Source organism: Palaemon carinicauda, chromosome 26, assembly GCF_036898095.1.
Source record: "Palaemon carinicauda isolate YSFRI2023 chromosome 26, ASM3689809v2, whole genome shotgun sequence".
Classification (NCBI taxonomy): Eukaryota; Metazoa; Arthropoda; class Malacostraca; order Decapoda; family Palaemonidae; genus Palaemon; species Palaemon carinicauda.
In genome coordinates, this window is record NC_090750.1 from 72,981,313 (window position 1) to 73,003,773 (window position 22,461).

General features: G+C 39.2%; 3 protein-coding genes across 8 annotated transcripts in view; 2 read left to right on the top strand and 1 right to left on the bottom strand.

Annotated features, from left to right (window-relative positions):
• LOC137619579 (lactoperoxidase-like) overlaps positions 1 to 1,680 on the top strand; it is a 54,624-nt gene extending 52,944 nt beyond the window's left edge. For both annotated transcript variants that reach the window (XM_068349733.1, XM_068349734.1), the window contains exon 21: positions 1,463 to 1,680. In XM_068349733.1, coding sequence (XP_068205834.1) covers positions 1,463 to 1,641 — 179 coding nt within the window. In that variant the 3' untranslated portion in view covers positions 1,642 to 1,680. The remainder of the gene's footprint in view (positions 1 to 1,462) is intronic.
• A 270-nt stretch (positions 1,681 to 1,950) lies between these two features.
• The window catches only part of LOC137619581 (uncharacterized), a 177,910-nt gene continuing 157,399 nt past the window's right edge, over positions 1,951 to 22,461 (top strand). Inside the window, exon 1 of the mRNA XM_068349741.1 lies at positions 1,951 to 2,061. The gene's annotated coding sequence lies outside the window, so the exon portion shown is untranslated. The remainder of the gene's footprint in view (positions 2,062 to 22,461) is intronic.
• The window catches only part of LOC137619580 (bestrophin-3-like), a 136,498-nt gene continuing 131,000 nt past the window's right edge, over positions 16,964 to 22,461 (bottom strand). For all 5 annotated transcript variants that reach the window (XM_068349738.1, XM_068349736.1, XM_068349737.1 and 2 more), the window contains one exon: positions 16,964 to 19,790. In XM_068349738.1, coding sequence (XP_068205839.1) covers positions 18,758 to 19,790 — 1,033 coding nt within the window. In that variant the 3' untranslated portion in view covers positions 16,964 to 18,757. The remainder of the gene's footprint in view (positions 19,791 to 22,461) is intronic.

A 22,461-nucleotide genomic window follows, 5' to 3' on the forward strand; every position in this document is an offset into this window, starting at 1 on the left:
AGAGTTTGAACTTGCTGCTTCCCCATGCCTCACAACAGTGTGTATCCCAGTCCTTTAGGGTATCCAACCAGCCACGGCTGCCTTTGAAGGTTTCCTCTGGCGTCGCTCCCCCTCTTGGCTGCTTGCTTCCCTTTCAAGTCATCATAGATTCTGCTGGCCTTTGCACATGTGATAGTCTGTCTCGCCATCTCCCGCCAACTGTTTCTCTTTTATCCATATTAAAAGAAGCCCCTCCATCTCGTGAATATCACTGCACAGCTTGGAAAGGATGGTTACTCCTTTGAAAGGCTAGGTGCTCTTTATAGCATTCTTCTGCTTGAGGATGGTACATATTGTCTATGTACTCCTCTCATATTGGCAAGCCAGCTCAGTCACTCTTATGCAACTGTTTTTTTATTATTTCATGCTTCATCTGTCATCATACGCTTTTTCTTTAAACTATTGTTTGCACTCGCTTGCTTTGGACCTATTGCTTATTAACTGAATTCTGCACTGATTAACGCAATAAACTCTTAAAAACCACACTACGGCCGTTGCTCGGAGATAAACTTTATGCGACTGATATCAGACCGGAAAGACAGAGCGATGCTGTCCTTGTGAGAAGCCTCTGGCATACACACACTGCCACCTGGTGGCCGCATAGGAAACTGCCTCTTTATCTCAAATTTTTTCTTGCATCTCAGGACTAAAATTTGCTCTAACTTTCCAAGTATCTAAAATTTCTCTTATGTTGGGACACTTGTATCTCAAGGTATTACTGTAGGTCTATTCTTAAATTTCACCAAAAATTTGATTACTGTGTAGAGGATTGTAATATTTTTGGTGATCAATCTATTCTGGAAAAGTCATTTCTATAATTATACGTTGTTTAAAGTTTTGTTCTCTGGTCTTCAGCTGCTGATTCTCCTTGATTTGTTGGACAGGAACTTGCAATCTTAAGTTTACTTATTCCTGATGTAGATAAATGGTACTTTAAACTAGTTTGCTATGCATGTTGCATTGAATATTTTAAGATTCTGACCTTTTAAATTCGGATCTTCCCAGACAGTTCAGTCTTGTTCGTAATACTAGCTATGCAGTTGATTCTAATAGCTGTGGTTTCTCCATGATGCTCAATACAGTACAGCTATGACAAAAATTTGTGGAATGACCTTCCTAATTGGGTAGTTGAATCGGTAGAACTTTAAGCTCAAACTTGCTGCAAATGTTTTTGTTTAACAGGTTGACAAGTCTTTTTTTTATAGTTTATATGTGAAAGATGTTTCAATGTTACTGTTCTTAATGCAGATTCAGTGGAAAAGGTTTAAACCCTCTTTAATAGGGTTTAAACTTTTTTTTAATAATTCTCCAATTAAAGTATTTGCATATTCTTGTTTTTGCTAACACGAAAGTATGGATTTACGAATGTTTTTGAACTGATGTAGTATGCAATTGAGTAAACATTATTTTAAATTTTCTCTAGCCCAACTGAAGGAGCTGCACAAAGTTACGTTTGCTAGGATCCTGTGCAACAACGTACCAGAATTGGAGAATTTACAACCAAATCCTTTCAAGGTTCCAAGTGCAACTAATCCTAGAGTAAGTTGTCACTCCGCTTTAATTGGAGACTACAGCCTAAGCCCCTGGGATACCTATTATTAATGTATTTTATAGAACCAAAATAAAATTGTAATGACATAATCTCTTCATATCCTTTTATACCTGGTTTATATGCAGTTGTTTATTGGTAAAAATTTGTCATATTTTTACTTTACATTCATGGTTCTTTAAAAGCATTTTGGAATTTTAAAAATGTCTGCTGTTTTAGAATCGCATAATTAATACTTTAAATTTAAAAGTGAATTATTTTTTGGGAGGTGCCGTATGGTCTAAAAGAAAATCTGTGAAAGGTTAGAGCAAGGAATCAGATTTATCAAGGAAATAAGAGTGAAATCTTTCTCCCTGCTCCAGGGCCTGTGTATCGTATCAACATGCACAGCACTGACTTAGTGTGCGTGCAGGAATGACCTACGGATTCAAGTTCTATTGAATCGCTCGTGGCACTTCCTATGCAGAAGTAAGGTAGGAACACTTAAAAATTGGCAGTGAACAGGTATGGGTACTAGAGCAGACACTATAGGGTTGCTAGTATGCACTAAACTACCATATTTAATATTCGGAGTAAGGTTTGTATGCCTCTTCCCTACAGTGTGAGGGGGTTTGTTTCTTGGAGACCACACAGTACTTATGCAAAAGTTTATCGCTCAAATTTCTTTTTAGGGTGTCTGTGGTCTCTTAGGAAAAAAAAAATACCCGGAAAACCATGAAATATACTGTTTTAGCCTAACCAACTCTTCTCCAACCAAACAAATTAGTTTGATCATACCTGATGAGTATTAGATAGGTTTAAACTTGCCTTGAAGGGGAAGATCCCATTTGGGGAGCTAGATACTAGCCATGGGCAGTCCTGTTTAGGGATAAAGATTAGAGGTACCTTCCAAGGTTTTTACTTCCCGTAGTCGTTGCGGATGAGCCAAGCAACGCTCGGACATGTTGTCAGAATTTGTTGTAAGTACACTTTTAGTGTATTGCGTGAACTTTAAAAGTGGTTTTGCGAGTACTGTCCAGACCAACATGAAAAGCTGTGTAGGTTCTGAAATTGCAGATAAGTAAAATGGCAATGCAGTGATTTTTCTCACTTTGAGGGTTATGGGGAGGGATCCATCTTGAAAAAGGTAAATAGTAAACAGATAACTTGCTGTAGAAAGGGGCATGCTGGTGTGAATATAAAGACTATCCTCTTTTACAGATGCATATCTCTGCAGGTATACCTGCAGGGTAGATACTGAACAGGGTTGCCATCCCTAGACAGCAGTATAACTGTGATAGAGGATCCTACCTCTGGAGAGATTTATTTTTAGTTAAAAATAGTATTACTTACTAAGCTATAACCCTAGTTGGAAAAGCAGGGTGCTAGAAGCCCAGAGGCCCCAACAGGGATAATACCCCAGTGAGGAAAGGAAACTAAGAAAAATAAAATATTTTAAGTTACATTACAATAAATATTTTCTATATAAACATTAACAAAACAGGAGGAAGAGAAATTAGAGAGAATAGTGTGCCAGTGTGTACCCTCGAGCAAGACAACTCTACCCCAAGACATAGGTAGACCATGGTACAGAGGCTATGGCACTACCCAAGACTAGGGAACAAGGGTTGATTTTGTAGTCTCAAGTAGAAGAGCTGCTTACCATGGCTAAAGATTCTCTTCTACCCTTACCAAGAGGTAAGTAGCCACTGAACAACTACAGTGTAGTAGTTAACCTCTTGGGTGAAGAAGAATTGTTTGGTAATCTGTGTTGTCAGATGTATGAGGACAGAGGAGAATCTGTAAGGAATAGGCCAGACTCTTCTGTGTGTGTAGGGAAAGAAACCATAACCAGAGAGGAAGATCCAATGTAGAACTGTCTGGCCAGTCAAAGGACTCCCATAACTCTAGTGGTAGTATCTCAATGGATGGCTGGTGCCTTGTCCAACCTACTACCAGTAGGCAGGGAGCACCAGTGATGTGGAATGAAATCTGTTCTCAGTAATGGTATAGGTGTGCCAATTGTTTCTCTCAAATTTAAAATTAAAGTAAACATCTAGAGTAACACTGAGGGAAACCATAGAATTACTTTTCTTGGTCAGAAATTAAAGTAAAAGGACATCCACTAATATACATAGCCATCACCATGTTGTGATTACCAAAAATCTATTGGATCACAAGAGAAGAATGAGAAATGTTAAAAGCTATGAAGGTGCAGAAATTGTTAGTGATCAGAATCTCTTTACCACACTAATATTAAAACTGAAAGCTCCTAACAGAAATGTAGTAAAAGATACCTAGGATTGATGCAACTAAGCTTCTAGAAGATTACAGAGAAACATTTTCAATTGAATGTACGAATAGATTTGCCCTCTTAGATTTTAAAGAGCCGAAGAGCAGACAATGAAAAATGAGGCAAAATTAAGAATAGTCTGTTGGTGGGGAACTTTTTGACATGGTTAAAAGGAGAAAACCATGGATATCAAATGATACTTGGGATACTATTAAAAGGAGACTAACAGAAATTAATTGTTGAAAGTAGTTTATGAAAATTTGAAAATTTTAAGTATTCCAGTATTGATAGCGAGGTCAAAAGAAAAGCCAGGAATGAGTGAATATTTAGATAGGAAAGCAGATGAGGATGACCTACCTATTTCAAGGAGTGGCTATCATGTAAGAATTGCACATAAAATTATTAATGAAATCTGGTGGGGCAAAAAAGCCATACTCATCAGAGATGGTTGTTATATCAGAAGATGAAAGTTTAAGTTGGAACACTTTAGTGAGGTCATGAATAGGAGATAAGGTAATTATTTGGTATACCTGAAGTTGAGGAAGAGCTTGGTGTGGCCTTGAAAGGTGTTTTTGAAGTCTCGGCCATCTTTTAAAAAAGCCGGGTGGAAAGCCCCTGGATGTGATGGAATAATAGATGATTTTGGCCAAAATTGAAGACTTGGAATACTCAAGATTATTTTTATAGAACTTAGCATTAAGATGCAAAACATTACGAATGATGTAGGAGAGCTAGGAGTGTGATAACAATGGCAAAAAGTGAGGGCCATGGCAATTATTAGAGGGATCGCACTTAATCGATTGTCATGAAAGTGTATAGTATGCTCATTCCAAAGACTCGTGAGATATTGATGAAAAGCTGAAAGTTGATAAATCAGGGTTTTGAAAAGTAATTTATGTCCAAATTTATTTCAACACATGTACAGCAAAGTTTGAATATAGAAATTAAAGTTGTGATGTCATTTGTAGACTGATAAACCCTTTGATAGTGTGCACCGACCAATTTTTGGAGAGAGTCCTGGGTTATTATGGAGTTCCTCTTAGACATAAATTTGATTCTGTTAATGAGCATGACAAGTGTTAAGTTAATGTTAATGGAATACTATCGGATGAATTTCCAGTGAACCATGGAGTATGCCAAGGAAATGTGTTGTCACCTATGGTGTTTATCATCCTCATGGTGTTTATCATCCTCATGGATTTTGTAATGCATAGAACAGTTGGGAATGACAGAAGAGGATTGGACTGGATTGGTAAAAGGAAATAAGCTGATCTGAGTATACTGATGAAACTGTACTTAGCAAATTGCCACAGGACTTGCAAAGCTTGTTTACCAGAATGTATGAAGTACACATGAGGCTGGGTTCAAGTTTGATATTATTACTAGCCAAGCTACAACCTTAGTTGGGAAAGAAAGGTGCTTTGAGTCCAAGGGCTCCAACAGGAAAAAATAGCCCAGTGATGAAAGGAAATGAGGAAATAAGCTATGAGAAAAAAAATTCTGAAAATGGTAGCATCAAAGATCTTACATTTTTAAAACTATAAAGACTTGTCTCAGCCTGTTCAACATATAAACATTTGCTGTAAGTTTGAACTCTTGAAGTTCTACTGAACTTCCTGGCAAGGAAGATCATTCCACAACTTGGTCACAGCTGGAATAAAACTTCTAGAATACTGTGTAGTATTGGGCCTCATGATGGAGAAGGCTTGACTATTAAGGCGCGTATACACGGTCGAACAGTGTCCGTCGAACACTATTGTTACCAATTAACATTGTGAAAGAAGCATTGATGACGTCTGAGCACAAAGTGGTGTATTGGACAGTACCTGTGTTTGTAGAGTTCATGCTTCAGACACTTCGGAGGCGGAGTGGCACTATGGACGGAGTTCTACTTTTTAACCGGATTAAATTTTTCACCGGATTAACTTTTTCACCGGATTAACTTTTTCACCGGATTAACTTTTTCACCGGATTAACTTTTTCACCGGATTAACTTTTTCACCGGATTAACTTTTTCACCGGATTAACTTTTTCTAGAAGATTGGGTATCACCATCCCTGTAAACATTAGTTGTAATTCAGGTATGGAGGAAAGCTGACTTTGAGATACAAGAGGCTCAGTTGCTAATCAAACAGTACTGGCAGAGCCCATGCTTATAAAACATCAAAGCAAGTGTTTGCAAAGACAGAAATAAACGTGTAGCAGCAATAAATAAAATGTCAAAAATTCCGAGAAGTGGAATGTCTATAACTGGTTTACTAGTCAAAAGAATATGGAATTTATAATTTGTCATTACAAAGAAGAGCTACGCAAAATGGAAAGTTAAGAATGTCGGAGATTGGTACAGAAGACATTTGCACAACCAAATTATGGCATTTCAATATACTAGTACAATATAGCATAACAGAATCCGTTTCAATTATGGACACCGAAGTCTTTCGTTTGCTCGAATAAGTGGTTGATCATGAGGAAAATTTAATCTCTCTTCTCTCTTCTCTCTTCTCTCTCCTCTCTCTGAGAAAAGGGGAAACAAATTTTGAACATTTTATCTTTATCACTGAAGCAATTTGGATTTAGTTAAAACACAATCCGAGGTATGACCAGTCTCAAACATTATTTATTTCCTGGAATAATGTAGGCTATACATTGCACGTTAATAACATCCTCAGTTTAAGGATAGGTTATTTTAAGTCTGGTATATGCGATTCTGTAAGGCCTCCAGACGTGCTTCTGGATAAATGCTTCCTCTCGTACATGTGCCCTACTTAGTTATGAAAGGTTTTAAGTTCTCCGATAAGATGTATGAAGCATTTTGGGTCCATCAGTCTGATTCATAATCAATTTGAGTTTCCTTTAAAATGGATGAATGGCTTCTCTTTCAACTCCATCTTTGCAACAAGTCCTTCCATGTACCATTCATTGTTCTCAAAATATCAGGAATAATCATGCTGCATAATTTAATATATTGTATTGTGCTTTTATTTTATGGTGTACTTGAAGCTGATAACTACTACTAGATTCTTGAGTACAGATTATAACAGAGATGCCAGCAAATATCAGCTTCGGACATTTCTTCCGGTCTTTGTCTGGTAAAAGGGGTAGAAATCTTGGTAGTCAGCTTAATCTGGTACCACTGTTTGTTACCATATCAAATTCCCTCATTTCAACGCTTATGACGTCATTCTCTTTCAATTTAAATATGGTAACAGTGTTTTTGGGCTCGAGCCATGACGTCCTGATTGAATGTTCCTTCAGTAGCTTCCTTAGGGTATACAGTTATATGACTACAGTAGATATTCCCAAAGAATTAAACTAAAGGTTTCACAGAATTCTAACTAATGGCGCGAGTACCCATGAGGTTTCCCTTTAGGGTATCGTAATATAACGGGACGTATGCTTAACACGCCACATAGCTATCTGCACCCTACATAGCGTTTACGCTTCGAGGGGGAGTGTGGCAAGTATGGGAGGAGCCGTTGCTAAGCGCTCCTCCTGCGTTACTGTTACGGTACCTAGCGATGTAAACAAACGGCCGCCATAGCTGGCCGCCATCTTGACTGACGTCACATCCGCGCGCCTATCCTCATTCCTTCTTATGTAGCGTCTCTAACTAGTTGTTTTTCCTAGTGCTCGCTAAGTAATTTCATCGTCGCAATCTTCAGCCTCGCCTTCTTCTGGAAAGTTGAGTACCATATTCTTGTATTGTATAAATAAGCTCAAGCCGTAAAGTAACGACTTTTTATCTTTATATCCTGTGTTTTGTGGCAGAGCTGTGCCCCTACAGGAGGCGTCATGTTTCGACGCTGCTGTTCGCCTCGCTTGCTTTATTTAGTTAGCCAGAACAGCCCTCCCAGTCTTATAACTAATTATCAACATTAGTTATTTAGTCTTCATTACTAGGAATTAGTTATATTATGCCGATAGTATTCTTTTTCGGCGAACAAAGTTAGCCGAACCCTATGCTAGATTGCTAGCCTAGCCCCTAGGCTCGATAGCCTAAGTGTTCATTATTTACTTCTTGCATGATATAATAAGTGTTCCTAGTGTTATATTACAAAATGAAGATATAGGCATTTATACATGCAAGATTTGGTGATTGCACATATGTTTTTTCGCCTTCTAGGAAGTACACAAGGAGTCTCGATGATCTTGGTAGTCGACTCAATTGCCTCTAACCTAACACTAGGGCTCTTGTATACTTCCTCACCTCCCCAGTTACCTTATCTAAGGTAATCTCCTCCCTCTGAGGTAGCCTAGGCTGCCTCCTAACCTCGAATACATTCGGTTAGGTTAGGCTAGGATTTTTTCTTTCCCTTCTCCTTGCCATAGTATGTGCGCTTTGAGTTAGGGACAGAACCTCAGAGTACCAGTCGTTCGCCCCCCGCCCTCCTTTAGGAGAATGTACTCTCCTTCTGGTCCCTGCTGGAGGGCAAAGGTGGTGGGGCTCTGCCCTTCCCCCTAGTCCACACTTGGTTGGGTTACGACCTTTCCTCCCTGTGGCCTAGCGACTTGTCCTACCCCTGTCTTTCCTGGTCTAGGAGACTAGCTCTCCTAGCCTAGGTTAGGCAGTCCAAGGGGATTCTGCATCTTTATATTTTAGGACAGGACACTAGTGCTGTACCTATTCTGTGCTAACCTACCTTAGGCTGGAGAATGGACTCTTCCTACCTAGACAGGCTAGCCTTGAACAGAATCCCCACCCCTGGGAGTGTTGGGGGGAGCTATGCTTCCCCCCCTTCACCCCCTCTCAGGACCCTTTCCTCTCCCCCTCTATCCCTTTTGTGTTGGCTAGCCATCACACCCCTGTCCGCCGTCCTACAGCTCCACCGTGTACCGGCGGGTTGTGGGTTCGGCTCGGTCCTTTCGTTGGTTAGTCCGTACTGCTTCCCTTCCCTGCATATAGTCGAACTATGGGATAGCATATGATGGTCGGTCTGCTGGCGGAGGACCTCCCTTCTTTGAGTGTTCTTCGGTCCTCCCTTGGGCCGCCACTGGCAACAATAGCCGACTGCCGGCTCTCTGCCGCCGGATGGAAGGGCGCACCCTCTCCCTTTCATTTGAACACTTCTTCCTCGGATATGGGTACTGGGTATTACCCTTCCCTCTCTCTCTCCTCTAATCCTATCCCTCTCTCTCTCAGTGCCGGTCCACTGCTGCCTCCACTCTGCCGGCGCCAGCCGTCAGTGTCTTCGGTATCCTACCTGTCTCATTGAATGATGTCGGTGTCGGTATGCCGTTGCCGGTCACCTACCGGCTGCCGGGGGCCGCCGGCTTGCTGACGATCTGCCATCACCTTAAGGTGTCACCCTCTCCCTCTGCCACATAGACTGATGGCTTGGAAGGGTCTCGCCTTGATGGGGACTTGCCGGCGCCAGACGAGCTGGCATGCCGGCGCCACCAATCTTGGCTTTACAGTGGACAGTCACTCCTTCCTCCTGCCGGCCTGGTGCCGGCAGCGATTATTGTGCAGCTATGGATAATAGCCAGTACACCTATGGTATATTTATACCCTAGTCTGAAAACTATTGTGTATAGTTGTACAGTAAAATATTTCCAGCATATTCTACGCATCCATGCGCAGTCTCTTGCCGGGACCTAATCTGATAGGGGCTTATCTTATCCCTTCTTTTCTTATACACTGAATGAATTCAGTTCCCCCTCTCACCGTACCTAATTCCCCAGAGGAAGCCTAAGCTTAGCTTATCCAGCACGGATGTTCTTCCTCCTCCCAGGGCCCATGACGGCCCTCTCGAATTAGTTACTGTGTGGGGTCACGGCAATTGGCTGGGCGGGATGCACAAGTATGTGTCTTTCCTACCTCCTTTTTAGCTTACCTATCCTAAGCTTATACATAAAAGGAATCTTATAAGTTTAATAACTTTATTCTAATTTAAGATTACTGTAAGTCATCATTGTATTGACTTCCAAATACTCATTTTCTCTTCCTTTTACAGGAGGAATACGTGAAGTGTGACAGCGCCTTCTGCAGCGTTCGTCGCCCTAACTTCTACGGCCACCTGGCGTGCTGAACTCACGCCGGCTGTTCGATCTCGAAGGGAAATCTTCGCTATTGGGATCCGCAGGTCTGCACTGTATGCAAGAACCTGCTCGACGAGGCGTTCGATAACCCTCCGTCAGCGGAGGCCAGGGACATCGCCCGAGAGAAACTGCGCAAGTGGGTGCGCGGTTTTCAAAAGAACGCCACGGGACCCTATCTCCCAAACGAGAAGATGAGAGCCTTGCTCTTTCCTAAGGCATCTGCGGATGCCGTTATTCCCAAGGATGAGATCCCCTGTGTCCAACTGACGGTCGAACCGGATGTTTCGGACGCTCTCCAAGGCTGTCATATCGACGAAGTGGAGAGGATGTCAGATGTGTCCAAAGACACTGAAAGGACCCTGATGACTGAGGGTCAAGAAGATGATGATGATGATGATCAAGTGGAGACTCCTGATTCCGAGGGCGAGATCGCCCGCGCACCCTCCGTGGCTTCTGTCGTGGTTTCGGAACCAGTCCCCTCTACATATGCCACTCCAGTACCTGCAGTGGTGGGCACCCAGAATACCCTCCAAGCTTTGGTGGCATTCCTGGATGAGAAGTTCCGCCAGGGGCATGCGGACCTTAAGAGGGAAATATCGAGTATGAAAAAAGACGCCGAAGAAGAATAGCGTCAAGGATCTTCCCTCCTGCTCAGTGACCAATCCCTCGAGGCATGCTAAACACTTGCCCATCACGACCGGATGCATCTTTATCAATGACAAACTAGGCGCCATCCCCCTCGAAGAGATGGAGTTCTATCCTAGTTCAGGTACCTTGTCATGTATTGACCTATCAATCGTAAGCTCTAATTGCCTTCTCGACTTTGATTGGAGAACATTAGATGATTGGCATACTAGTGATCATGCACCAATCATTATAAACACCAACAATGGTCCACCTTTACAGAGATCGCCACGATGGAATCTTGACAAGGCGGACTAGGATAAATTTTGTGAGCTAAGCGAAATTGAGGGGGATGCAGGACAGGTTGAAAATATCGATGATGCCATAGACTTCTGAATGGAACTCTCCATACAGCAGGAGTCAATTCAATTCCCAAAGCAACAGGGTTATTCAAACGACGACCAGTCCCGTGGTGGTCTTCAGAACTAACTGCCCTCCACAGAGCCACAAGAAGATCTCTTAACACGATTGCGTAGACGCAGAACTGATGAGAATTTAATTACTGTATGTACAAGAAATGTAGAGCACAGTTCCGTCGTGCCATGAAAGAAGCAAAGCGCCAGTCATGGATGTCTTTTGTTTCCTCCATTAACAGTAGAACACCACCATCTTCTGTGTGGAGGAAAGTAAAAAAGATAGCTGGCAAATTCAGCCCCAACCCACCACCAGTGTTGAAGGTGAATGGCCAGTATGTAACTGAAGCAAATGATGTTAGCAATGCCCTGGCTAATCATTTTTCAAATGTATCCAGCAAGTGTGAAGGAGCCCCTGGTCACCAGTATAGGAGCACTGAAGAAAAGAAAATTTTAAATTTTGCAACAAGAAGGGAAGAGTCGTATAATTCTCCTTTCACTGAAAGAGAATTTGATTCCGCACTTGCTCATTGCAATGATACAGACCCTGGACCCGATGGAATTCCATATGCAATGATTAAACATGTACATTTTAATACAAAGCTATTTATTTTAAGCATTATTAATAGAATATGGCATGATCATAGTTACCCAAGTGTTTGGGAACTAGCCATTATTTTAGCCTTTTTAAAACCGGTAAAGACAAGTTTTTAGCAGCAAACTATCGTCCTATTGCATTGACATCTTGTTTATGTAAAATCATGGAGAAGATGGTCAATGCAAGGCTGATGTGGTACCTTGAAAAGAAAGGTATTTTATCATCGATTCAATGTGGATTCCGAAAAATGCACTCAACGACTGATGTGTTGATACGACTTGAGTCTTCTATTTGTGAAGCCTTTGCTTAAAAAACAGCACCATGTTACAGTATTTTTTGACCTTGAAAAGGCATATGATACCACATGGAGATATGGTATACTTAAAACCATTCATGAATTGGGATTGAGAGGAGAGCTGCCACTATTTACTCAGGCATTTCTTTCACGTAGAGTTTTTCAAGTGAGAGTTGGGGAAACTCTATCAGAGAGTAAGTGCCAGGAAGGAGGAGTTCCTCAGGGTAGTGTGCTGAGTGTAACCCTTTTTGCACTAGCAATTAATGGGATATCCTCAGCCATTCCCCAGGATGTTCTCTCAACATTATTTGTGGATGATCTCTCAATGTCATTTGCTGGCACTAGAATGGCAATGGTTGAGAGAAAGATCCAACTCTCTATTGATAGAATTATCCAGTGGGCTGACATGAATGGATTTAAGTTCTCGAAAAGTAAAACTACCATTGTCCATTTTGGTCGTATCCGGGGAGTACATCCAGACCCGGATATATACATTAAAGGTCAACGGATACCATGTGCAAGTGAAGCTAAATTTTTAGGTTTGATATTTTATTGTAGGCTTACATGGGTTTCTCACTTAAAAGCGTTAAAAGCTAAATGTGTTGAAGCTCTGAATATCTTAAAAGTATTGTCCCATACATCATGGGGGGCAGACCGCAATACTATTTTAAAATTATACAAGGCCTTGATTTTTTCCAAAATTAGTTATGGATGTGAAATATACTCTTCAGCCACCCCAAGGCGGTTAAAAATATTAGACTCGATACATCATGCAGGTATTAGATTGTCTACAGGAGCTTTTAAAACCTCGCCTATCCCAAGTCTCCTTGTTGATGCTGGAGAGTTACCTCTAGACCTTTACCGAATGTCTTCCATTATTCGGTATTGGTTGAGATTGCAAAGACTCCCTAACTCTCTAGCCTTTCAGACTACAAGCCTTATAAGACATGCATCATACTTTGAGTTGCACCCAAAATCTCCTCAACCTTATGGCTTTCGGGTGAAACAATTATTAAACAGTCTGGATATAATTAGAAGTAAGGTGCTTCCATTCAAGGTATCATCAATGCCTCCATGGAAATTACCAGAGATATCTTTTTGTAAATATTTTATTGGAGATAAGAAGAATATGTCAGACCTAGAAGCCATGTCTCTTTTTAATGAACATGTTAAAGAACATAGAGGATCAACTTTTATCTATACTGATGGCTCCAAATCTGATGCTGGCGTTGGATTTGGAGTACATAGTAATGGTTTTAATTGTAGAGGTGCACTTCCTCTGACCGCTTCCATATTTACTGCCGAACTCTATGGCATATTAACCGCTATTGAGAAAATAGCGTTGGAGAAGGAGGGTAATTTTACAATTTTTAGTGATGCTAGGAGTGTCCTTCAAGCTATGGAAGTTTTTAATTCTAATAACCGTCTAGTTTTAAAGATTTTAGAATGGCATTTTATTATAGGATGGAGAGGTATAACAGTTCGATTTTGTTGGGTTCCAGCACATGTAGGTGTGTCTGGGAATGAGAAGGCAGATTCACTGGCTAAGAAGGCTGCATCCGAGTTGCTGCCAAGAAGGTATCCCATTCCCTGTAATGATTTCTTACCTGACATCAAGAAATTGGTTTGCAATAAATGGCAACAGCAATGGGATAGCCTAGATGGGAATAAAATGCGAGAGGTAACAAATGTCATATCTCCTTGGAGGTATAATATGATGCCCCGAAAATGGGAGATGTCTCTTTGTCGTCGTCCGTATTGGTCACACTCGGTTGACACACGAGTTTCTGCTGAAGGGCCAACACCAACCGTATTGTGAGGACTGTTTAGTACCTCTAACAGTGAGGCATTTGTTGACCGAATGCCCCAATTATAACAACTTAAGGAATCGATATTTGTTTGAGGCTCGAGGTGAGGGTGGCAGGTTCATCCTTGCCAAGATTCTTGGAAATGATGTGTCCTACTATGCAAGTGGCATTTTTAGATTTATTCCAGAAGCAGGTCTTCTGAAAACTATTTAATTTTTATGACATTCAACTTTTATGATTTTAATTAAATACTCTTTTATTTTTTATTTTATTTTATTTTTTATTTTTGTATACAAATTAAATGTTACCGGCGTCAATGACCTTAGATGTCAGGATGCCTGAAAACTTTATATCAATCAATCAATCTATCCTAGTTTTGATGCCTAACCGGACTGTTACGTCCGTCTTAAATCCGAACCAGTCTCCAAGGAGGAGACCGAACCTAAGGAGGTCATAGTATTTGACCACTCCAAGGCTCAAGCTCTTCTGGCCGACTGCCTCAAGAGCAGGGGCTACACCAATTCCAAGGTGCCGGCCCTGAGCAAGAAACACCCGTCCTTTCTTGCTCCTCCCACCATGGTCTTTCCTTTTGCCGAAAAGGCCTTGCACTCAGTGTTGAAGGCGGTGGAGGAAGGAAAACCCTGCCCTACATTGGAGGAATGTAGGCCTCTCTCCCTCGCCCTACCTCCGGATGATAAAAGCTGGAAAGACATCCAGTTAACTTTCACGGCTGGAAAGCTGGAGGCTGACGTCGCTGGACACCAGTTTAACGAGAACCTCCCCAAGCTCACCGAGTACGTTTTGCGTCGGGAGCAAGACACTAAAGAGAGGCTGGCTGCCTCTCTGTCTCTCCAAGTACAGCTTGAGACAATTCGGGTCCCAGGCTTCTACATGGTTCTTGCAAAGACCCACCTTGCCACCATGCTGAAGGACTTGTACAGCTTCATCAAGGCCCGGAGGGCCTGTAGAGAATTCGTGTTTGAGGATGCCACCGTCAAACACGAACCCCGGAAACTGATTTCCTCCAACATCTGGGGCAAATATCTCTTTCCTGTGGACCTGGTGAAAGAGATTGTGGACAGAGCCGTCACTGAAAACAGGAACCTTCTCAACAAGTGGGGCATGTCCCGAAAGAGGAAATCTTCTCAAGATGACGTCTCCCAGCCTAAGAAGAAGTCCAACAAGCCCCGACCCCAACAGCGTCAGGCCAAACACCAGTTTCCGGCACCCGCTACTCCCCAGCTAGTGGCCCAGCCACAGCAGACCTTTCAGTTGGTCCCTCAGCCGGTGGTGGCCCAGTCACCAGTCTTTATCTATCTATCTGTCTATCTATATATATGAATATATATATATATACTGTGTATATATATGTATATATATATATATATATATATATATATATATATATATATATATATATATATATATATATATATATATATATATATATATATATATATATTGCAGTATATTACTACTACTACTACTACTACTACTACTACTACTACTACTACTACTACTACTACTACTACTAGCTAAGCTACAACCCTAGTTGGAAAAGCTATAAACCCTAGGGCTCCATCAGGGAAAAATAACCCAGTGAGGATAGGACATAAGGAAATAAATAAACATTATAATAGAAAATTATAATAAAATATTTTCAAAACATTAAGAACATTAAAACATATATTTGATATATGAATTATAAAAGGACTTCTGTAAGCCTGTTCAGCGTAAAAAATTTGCTGCGAGTTTGAATTTTTGAAATTCTACTGATTCAACTACCCTAACAGGAAGATCATTCCACAACTTGTTCATTACACACACACACACACACACACACACACACATATATATATATATATATATATATATATATATATATATATATATATATATATATATATATATATATATATATATATATTTATTTATTTATATATATATACACACACACACACACACAAAAGGAGTCCCTCAACTTACTGTCTTAATACTTTCCAAGAAACTGTTTGTAAGGTGAATTTCGTAAAATACTCTTTTATATGAAATAAATATCAGGTTATTGCAATTGTTTTGTTTACTGAATTAAACTATATAATATGGTCTTTTACAGTATTTCTTTATCTGATTACAGTATACTAACTTCTGATATAATATCTGAGATTTATGATTTCACTTTTATTCGTATTTGCATCTTCAAATGTTTTGTGAGTTAATGGACCTTTATACACACACACACACATATATATGTATATATATATATATATATATATATATATATATATATATGTATATATGTGTGTATATATATATATATATATATATATATATATATATATATATATATATATATATATATATACACACATATATGTATATACACACATATATGTATATGTGTATATATATATATATATAAACATATATATATATATATATATATATATATATATACACATATATGTATATGTATATATATGTATATGTATATATATATATATATATATATATATATATACACACATACATATATATATATATATATATATATATATATATATATATATATATATATACATATATATATATATATATATATATATATATATATACATACATATATATATGTATATATATATTATATGTACAGTATATATGTATGATTATATTATAATCCTATTTAATGTATTCATATGTTTTAATTTCAAGGGTTCTAAGTGGTTTTTCTTTAATGCCAGTTTTAGTAAGAAAAAGTTTTAAGGATTATAGTTAGTTAATATCCTCTCTGTTTAGAAGTCCAGTTGTCAACAAATATGGAGAAAGGTTGTTTTGAGGGGCTATTGTCAGAAAGATCGATTTAAGGATATAAGTTTTGTGTTTTTTGCATCCAACCACAATGGAAAACATCTATGGTAAAGGCAGCGCACTCCAAAATCAAACTGTAAATCTCTATTCTTGAATAGTCCTGGGTTAGAGTTCCTTGCTTTAAGGTAGTCAATAGCACATTTTTCAATTTTCACTTTCATTAATTTTTTTTCTCACAGGATGATAGGCATGCTTAGTAAAAGAGTCTGCTGTCAATTATTTCAAATGTGTTCCTTTATAGTTAGTCCCTGTCTTCATCTTCCATATGCATTTTCATAATCATCAATACTGAAATGATTAACCTGAATGGTTGACCTACTTGGTGTTACTCCATGAAGTAGCTGCAGAACAGAAAGTAATGAGAAATATCCCTTTGCTTTCACTTGGAAATCGTAGAAAATTCCATTTATTGTTTGCTTGTCAAGGAATGAATAGGAAAATAAATAATTTACTCAGAAAGAGAGATTTATTTCATATACAACAACAGCCCAAGAGAGCAATGCTGGAATGTTTGTATCTCTAGACGAAATACTTCGGTAACTTTAGAAACATTGTCCGAATAGAAAAAAGAAGAAAGACCCTCTCAAAGCATGTTTAAAGCCCTGTCCACACGATCGAGCATGCCCGACGGGCAAACAGTGATACCAGGCCACAGTAGTTAGTGAAAATGAGTGTTCATGACGTCAGAAGCGGGAAAACTAAAGGCAGGGATTTGGCAACACTGTATGATGCCAGATCCCTGTCTGTGGTTTTCCCTCTTCTGACATCATTAACCTTCATTCCTACTATTGTGGTCTGGTATCACTGTTTGCTTGTCGGACATGCTCGATCATGTGGACAGGGCTTTACTCTTACTTGATGCAGTGCTTGTCTTCACATCTATCCAGTGCAAGTTGCTTGTTGACATACACCTATACTGCTGCATTTATTTCCAATGAACATCAAACCTTTAAGTGCCGTGCATACTTAGTGAGAAAACGTTGATTGACTATACTGTATTTAGCTTTGCATAAAGACTGTTTTGGTTTATAATCATATCCATGCTATAATATCTCCTTGAAATACATGTTATTTTGGCATAATGAGTAATTTTGAATGGTGGTATCACCCACCCTCTATGTGCTCGCATATTTTGTTTCAAATATTCCATCAAGATAACTTTTAATTCAAGCTAAACAACCATTAGTTTTAGCTACCCATTAAGAAATAATTGATAATTGAAGAAAAACAGTTGTCAGAATCCTATTCAACAAACTTAAGAAAATATCTTGCAATGAATAACTTCTAATGTGGCATGCTTTTGATATTTTTCGTTATTAAACATTATAACATTAAATATATAAACTAGATTATTCAATACGCTATTCTCACACATTCTTTTCCATTCCTCCTTATTTAGTAACAGTGCTTACATTTCTTGAGAAGATGTAATCAGAAACATATCTTACTTTTGGCCTTCATGTCAAACGTAACTAATACTATATTTTACAAGATGAGAGAACATACTGCTCTGTCGATAAATCCTTCATGGTGTTTTTTTCTAACCTTGAGAGTACCAGTGGTATTTCTTGTGTCTACAAACACGCCACTTCATAACATAAGGAAACTGTGCTACACAGTTATGGGGAATGGTTGCACATGTACTGCATACTGTTTTTAAGAAGGCTATAGAAGTACTTAAGTGATTGGGGAACAATGAAAATAGAACGCTTCTATCCTGGATATTTGTGAAGACCATGGGTTGTGGCACACACAAGGTATAGCAATATTAAAAGGTCTTTCAAAAATAAATAGGATGCCTTAGAATCTTCATTTTTGACGAACAGTCGGTTGATACTTAAACAAACACACATTATTTTCAAGGATTAACAATTGAACATACAAAAAAATTTTCTCAGTGATATAAGATTAAAGGGATATTTGATGACCACTTATGATTTCAGTTGTGTACAGCAGCCTTTGATGTATAAAATACATTATATACAAATATTTAGTGGCCTAAGCCTATTATATTTATCCGACTTTCACATTACAATGAGCATGAATGACTGATTTTCTGGGATTTAAAATTCTACACTAGGAAATTGTATAAGAAGAAAGGAAGCTAATTGTACATTGCACTGGAACTCGAGTCAAAGATAGTTTTCCTTCCTTACTGACAACCATCACACGATGACTAACATTAAATTGACGTGGAATACACGACTCGATATGTTAGAAATTACTTTTATAGCCAAGCTTATTCTCTCACTTCAAGGCACTTCTTTTGCATTCTCACTACGAAGGGTTTTAGGCTGTCTGTCACTGGATTGTAATTTTGGGGGAATGATTTCCTCCAGTGACGGACAGTATTTTGCTGAGACTGGCCTGCTCCTCTCTTGAGATCTGTTCATTACACTACGTATGACGGCTTCTTGGAAAACGGAGTTCTCACTAATACTCCTAACTAATGATGATAAAAGATACTGACTATCCCGTGGTACCTTATGAAGCAGAGGCATTGAACATGCCGCACAACGCATTCGACCCCTTGTCCTGTATTTTGCTCTTCTTAGTAATGTAGGTCTCCGAATAAAGGATTTCTGTCTTTTAGAGCCTCCCACAGCCCCTGGTAAACCCCATTCCAAAGAGGTTGGCCTCTTCTGTATTGGAGGTGAAGGCTTTATATCCTTGTAATGAGATAAGAATGAGGGGTCCATATAAACAGTTTCTAATAACTGATCATCACTTGGTGCTGACATACTTGTTTTAGTAGATAAGTTATCATCCTCCACCGTTCGCCACATGAAAGCACACTCATCTTCAACTATTAATGGGGAATTGTTGCCGGAAGGCCCTACCTTCAACTCGGCTGGAAGTTGCAATAATTCAGCTTGGAGCTCTTTGACAAGTACTCCCTCTAGATCCTCAGGAAGAACCTGATCTCTGCTCGCTTGCCTGACATATGGTCTCCACGTAATGACTGGTTTTTTCTTGATTGCTAATCTAGCTTTGACAGATGCGGGTAACCTGAAAACTCCTTTTCCCTTAATCTTCACCTTCTCATTAATGAAATCCTCTTCATCAATACCATTCATATCGATTGCTAAACTATCATTATCGAAGGTTCTGCCCCAGTTGGAGACAGGCATGACCATGTAATCCATTTCATCTTGCTGCTTATCTTTAGTGGGTGTGTCGCACGCAGATGTCATCACACCCAGACCACTGGCCAGACTTACCTTCTCCGGATCCGCGGCAAGAAAACCTTGATGCGAGCCAATAGCCACAATAGCGCTCCCAATACTGGAAAGAAATAATAACTGTTGATATTAAATGTTTACGATAAGGATTTATTTTTTTTTTATGTTACATGAAGTTTTGATTTGGTAATTAAGAATAGTTGTGATTATTGCTATTTTTGTAAAAATTTTCCTATCTTGGCTATAAATAGTTGTAGGCAAACTAATGGAATTTTATGGAAAAATTATTTCCGGTATCAAAGACAGTTTTAACTTTTTTTTATAACAATATATACATCAGAATGTTTTGTTTGCAGTTTTTTTTATATATCCAAGATTTTTAAGATTGATATTATGAGTAATCATTAGCTAAACTACATCCTAGGCAATTCTCTGGCAATAACACATGGGGATACAAAATATTATGAAGAAATTAAATTAATAATATATTGCAAGAAAATTTTTGCTTTAATGTCTAATGCACATAATTTGTAATAAGAACTGAAAAATTTAATGTCCTGGGTTCTGTCTTTCATATATATTTACCTAAGAATGTAAATATAACAATCATTTATATCTATCTATCTATATCTATCTATCTATATCTATATCTATATCTATCTATCTATCTATCTATATATATATATATATATATATATATATATATATATATATATATATATATATATATATATATATATATATATATATATATATATATATATATATATATATATATCATACACAGTATACTGTATACACACACATACATACTGTACATACTTATATATCCCTTTCTGAATGGAGATCCCTTAACATGGTGAAAGTGTTTGCAATATCACCCTGATCACCAAAGTTGTACTAGTCAGGTTTACCCATACTTGGTTGGTTTGCTGTGAGTGATCAGACGAAAGTCTCCTACCACCACCAATCCACAGTGGCCAGTGTGTGGTTGAAAACTGGGCAAACCCCAGTCATGAATGTCATGTCCTGCAGTGGACTAGAAATGACTGCATTACTTGTGTTATTGGCCAGTGTTTATCTCCATGCTGGCCAGTGCAGACTGGTGATGTTAGCAGCTACCCTTGTCCCTTTCCTACACGCTCTCACTTCACAAGTTCTTATCAGAAACACTTCTGTCCTCTGGAATGTGTGTCAGTACGCAGTACTTGTAAGGACATTGGCAGCCACCATTGTCCCTTGCCTACAACAGGATATTCTCAGTACTCTTCAGTGATTCCAACGATTCAAAGAACAACCCTAGTATCTTCTCGACTTGTGCGCAAAACAAGGTTTTGTAATTTCAGACATCTCTTTCCTAGAGGATACATTTAGTATGTGGTACAGGTGTTCTCACACCTACTTTCACTTCCTGGTCTTATAAAAGACTGTCCCCATGTACCCTTCTGCAGGATGATAACTGCTGGTCCCATTCTCTTCCCTCTTAGGAGGGTTCCAGTGACAACAACCCAGCAAAAGGAGTGGGATGGAGCTTACAATCAGTGAACAGTGTGACCATATTGACATTGACAGACTGTCTCATCCTAACTGGCATGAGCGCCGCCCGCAGGATCTCGACAATTCAGGTCTATCATATCACTTCTGGTCTCTATACACCCTGTTATTGCTTGTGCAGTCCCAACGTGAGACTGTGGGATCAATCTTTTACATTCTATTGAGACACCTCATGATTGGATCTCTCGTCCCTTTTTTTAGGGAGTTTCGGGTTACATAATTTCTGGCTGCGGCTTCCTTCCAGCTTTTCCAGTCCACAATATCAGTAGAAGAGGAACCTATGATTGTTCTCATTGCTTCTATTGGTTACCAGATCTTCCATTCAAGCGCTGTGTATACCTTGCGGTCTTTTCTTCTTGTTTCGTTCATAAAACATTACAATTGTGTTTTCTCCCCTCGAGATAGGAGGCCTCATTTTTGCTCCCAATGATCATCGTTGTCTATGAAGTCAACAACTCAGCGTAATCAGGAACCATGCAATTGGAAACCATGTGTTCAGAAACCACAGAATTGGGAACCATGTGATTGGAAACTACGCTACCGGGAACCACACAATCAGGAACAACACAATTGGCAACCCAGTAGCAGGAACCAGACAATTGTAACTACCTCGTTTTGGGAGATTGTTACTTTCAATTTACCAGGGAACTAATACATATCTTCTGTTATCTGTTCCTTCTCACCGTTCCCAGCCCAGAGATCTTTTAACCCACCGGAATCTTTCAACTTTCAAGATCTTGTGACGCCCTGATTGTTCCAGCACCTGAATCCTTCCTTTCCACACATATAGTCCAGTTCAGGACATGACACCTTCTCAAGGCCTATTTTACCACTCGTACAAACACCAAGAGGGTTATATTGTGCTATCAGGATTCAGTAAAAATTCTCTCCAATGCTGTTATGCACCACGTGGTGCCACACTTTTTTGTTCGCTTTTTATAGGTTTTTCATTCGTTTTCCAGAGGCTAAGGCACTTGGGGCCCCAAGGCTAAATGGCCTTCGGAGGGTGACGGTTATAGCTTCAGAAATTATGAGCCTGTTTTATCTGTACAGTTATTGAAGGAGACCAGCTAACACTTGTTTGTCCCTTCCTGCTACCCAGTTCCCTGGCCAGTGAATGTCCTAGGGAATGCCTTGAGGAATGTCAAGAAAACCATCTACCCAATGACATTTGACCTTACTCCATTTCCTACATATACAGAAATCTTTAAAATTAATAA